The following is a 2,773-nucleotide window of genomic DNA, read 5'->3' as shown; positions in this document are numbered from 1 at the left end:
TATTTCATTTTACCCTTTCATTTGGAAGTAGCTTATGTTCAACTGTAATTTAAAGTATATTTAAAGTTATTCTGTAAAAATGTGAGAAGGAACTTGGTAAAATATTTTCATATGGAAATGAGCATATAATAAAGATCACAGGTTTTTTTTGTCAAAAGGAGATTCAATATCTTTATTCTTTTTCATCAGGACATTGTGACTAATGTTTCACCCAGAATCATCCGGGGGACCACCTCTGGCCCCATGTATGGCCCTGGACAAAGCTCCTTCCTGAATATTGAACTCATCAGTGAGAAAACGGCTGCATATTGGTGTCAAAGTGTCACTGAACTAAAGGCTGACTTTCCAGACAATGTAAGTGTGATTTAACATCTAAAACAAGAGAATCGGCATAAGTTGGTGAATGTTTATTTAAACATCCAATTCATAGGCTTATAAATATTAATGTGTATAACATATTTTATTAAAAAATCTGCCAGTTGCTTTGTTGATGCATAGAAAGATAAAAAAGAACGAAAAGCTCAAGAACTCATAAAAATCCGTACAATGTGAGGCTTTGTTATAAATGGGTGCCATGTAGAAGAAAGAAGTATCTACATAAGCAGAAGGAAGACAAATGAAATACGCATTTTATTGAGTTGGTTTTCACTGCATGTGGCTAGTATTTATGAAGGTGATGACCTTAGGAAGAAATTGCAGACTATAAATCATTTTAAATAGAAACCTGCGGCAGAAGCAGAGTATCTTCTTATATACCTTATTTATATTTTCTCAATGGGAAATAATTTACCAAATGATTTTAACAGCCTTATACTAAATGAGTCAACTTTTATAAAACCTTTTTTTTTCTTTTAAAGAACAGTGCACAAATACTGCAGTAAAATCCACCTTAAATATAACAGAAAGTATTTTCAATAGTCTGTTAGAGTTATCCTTTATTTCATTCATTTATTTTCCCTCTCCCCTCTCCCCTCTCTCTCTCTCTCTCTCTCTCTCTCTCAACACACATACTTATGCACACTTATTTTGCTCTCATTCTTTCTTTCAATGAGCTGGTAGTGAACAGAGGTTGAGGTTTGGGGCGATGTGTGTGTTTATGGGGTGGAAAATATTTTTCTATATATGTCCTTCAAACACAAAAGAGAACACCTTAAGTATTCTAATAATAATTTTACGTATGATAAAATTTGTGGATGTTCACCTGCAAAATGATAAATGGCAAAATTCTGCAAAGGAATGTAGATGCCATACTATTGCCTAGCCTATCTAGTTTTCTTGTTTTGTTTTGTTTTCAGAATTGTTTGTTTCAAAAAATTTTGTTTCAAAATTCTCTCTTCTCTTAAAACAAAATATAATCACCCAGAGAAAATATAATTTGCCTTCCTCAAGACAATCCTTCAGATGTGAAGGGAATTATCAACACCNGCAGACTATAAATCATTTTAAATAGAAACCTGCGGCAGAAGCAGAGTATCTTCTTATATACTTTATTTATATTTTCTCAATGGGAAATAATTTACCAAATGATTTTAACAGCCTTATACTAAATGAGTCAACTTTTATAAAACCTTTTTTTTTTCTTTTAAAGAACAGTGCACAAATACTGCAGTAAAATCCACCTTAAATATAACAGAAAGTATTTTCAATAGTCTGTTAGAGTTATCCTTTATTTCATTCATTTATTTTCCCTCTCCCCTCTCCCCTCTCTCTCTCTCTCTCTCTCTCTCTCTCTCTCTCTCTCTCTCTCTAACACACATACATATGCACACTTATTTTGCTCTCATTCTTTCTTTCAATGAGCTGGTAGTGAACAGAGGTTGAGGTTTGGGGCGATGTGTGTGTTTATGAGGTGAAAAAGATTTTTCTATATATGTCCTTCAAACACAAAAGAGAACACCTTAAGTATTCTAATAATAATTTTACGTATGATAAAATTTGTGGATGTTCACCTGCAAAATGATAAATGGCAAAATTCTGCAAAGGAATGTAGATGCCATACTATTGCCTAGCCCATCTAGTTTTCTTGTTTTGTTTTGTTTTCAGAATTGTTTGTTTCAAAAAATTTTGTTTCGAAATTCTCTCTTCTCTTAAAACAAAATATAATCACCCACAGAAAATATAATTTGCCTTCCTCAAGACAATCCTTCAGATGTGAAGGGAATTATCAACACCCGTATGAAAACTATAGCTTCTGCTTATTAGGAATTTTGCACATTCTGAGCTTGATGTTGTAATTATCTCCATTTTCACATTGTACAGTTAACTCTACATAACAATTATGCCTAGCTGTTTGTTTTTTAAAGGACTCACATCTTTTGGAAAGCTTTTCTGTGAATGACAAAGACAAAAAAATGCTCAAATATAAAAGGAAATATTAATATATTTTCAACTTAGTCTACAATATTAAGTACTATGCTAGGTACTGAATATGCAATATAATAATTATAATAATAATATGTGAGCACTTGTATAGCACTTACTGTGTGTGAGGCACTGTTATAAATGCTTTATGTGTTTTTAACTCATTTGGTCTTTCACAACCCTATAAGATAGGTACTATTATTTTGTCCATTTCATAGATGAGAAAACTGAGACACACAGAGGTTAAGTAACACACACAAGGTTACACACCTAATATATTTTGAAACTAGAATTTGAATTTGGAATTTGGTTTCAGCTTCAGTGCTCCTGTCTAGTAATACTTTTCTCTAGTGCACCTGTGTTACCCCTAATATTCAGTATTACTTTTTTTTTTTTTTTTTTTTTTTTTTTC

General features: G+C 32.0%; 1 protein-coding gene across 1 annotated transcript in view; it reads left to right on the top strand.

Moving 5' to 3' along the window:
- The window catches only part of LOC103596021 (dihydropyrimidine dehydrogenase [NADP(+)]-like), a gene marked incomplete at its 3' end in the record, with an annotated part of 153,057 nt that overhangs the window by 139,456 nt on the left and 10,828 nt on the right, over positions 1–2,773 (top strand). Inside the window, exon 7 of the mRNA XM_008579576.1 lies at positions 190–354. Coding sequence (XP_008577798.1) covers positions 190–354 — 165 coding nt within the window. The remainder of the gene's footprint in view (positions 1–189; positions 355–2,773) is intronic.

The sequence above is a fragment of the Galeopterus variegatus genome, unplaced genomic scaffold, assembly GCF_000696425.1.
Source record: "Galeopterus variegatus unplaced genomic scaffold, G_variegatus-3.0.2 Scaffold1914, whole genome shotgun sequence".
NCBI classification, from domain to species: Eukaryota; Metazoa; Chordata; class Mammalia; order Dermoptera; family Cynocephalidae; genus Galeopterus; species Galeopterus variegatus.
Note: the sequence above shows the minus strand (reverse complement) of the source record. Positions and strands in the feature narration are given on the sequence as shown.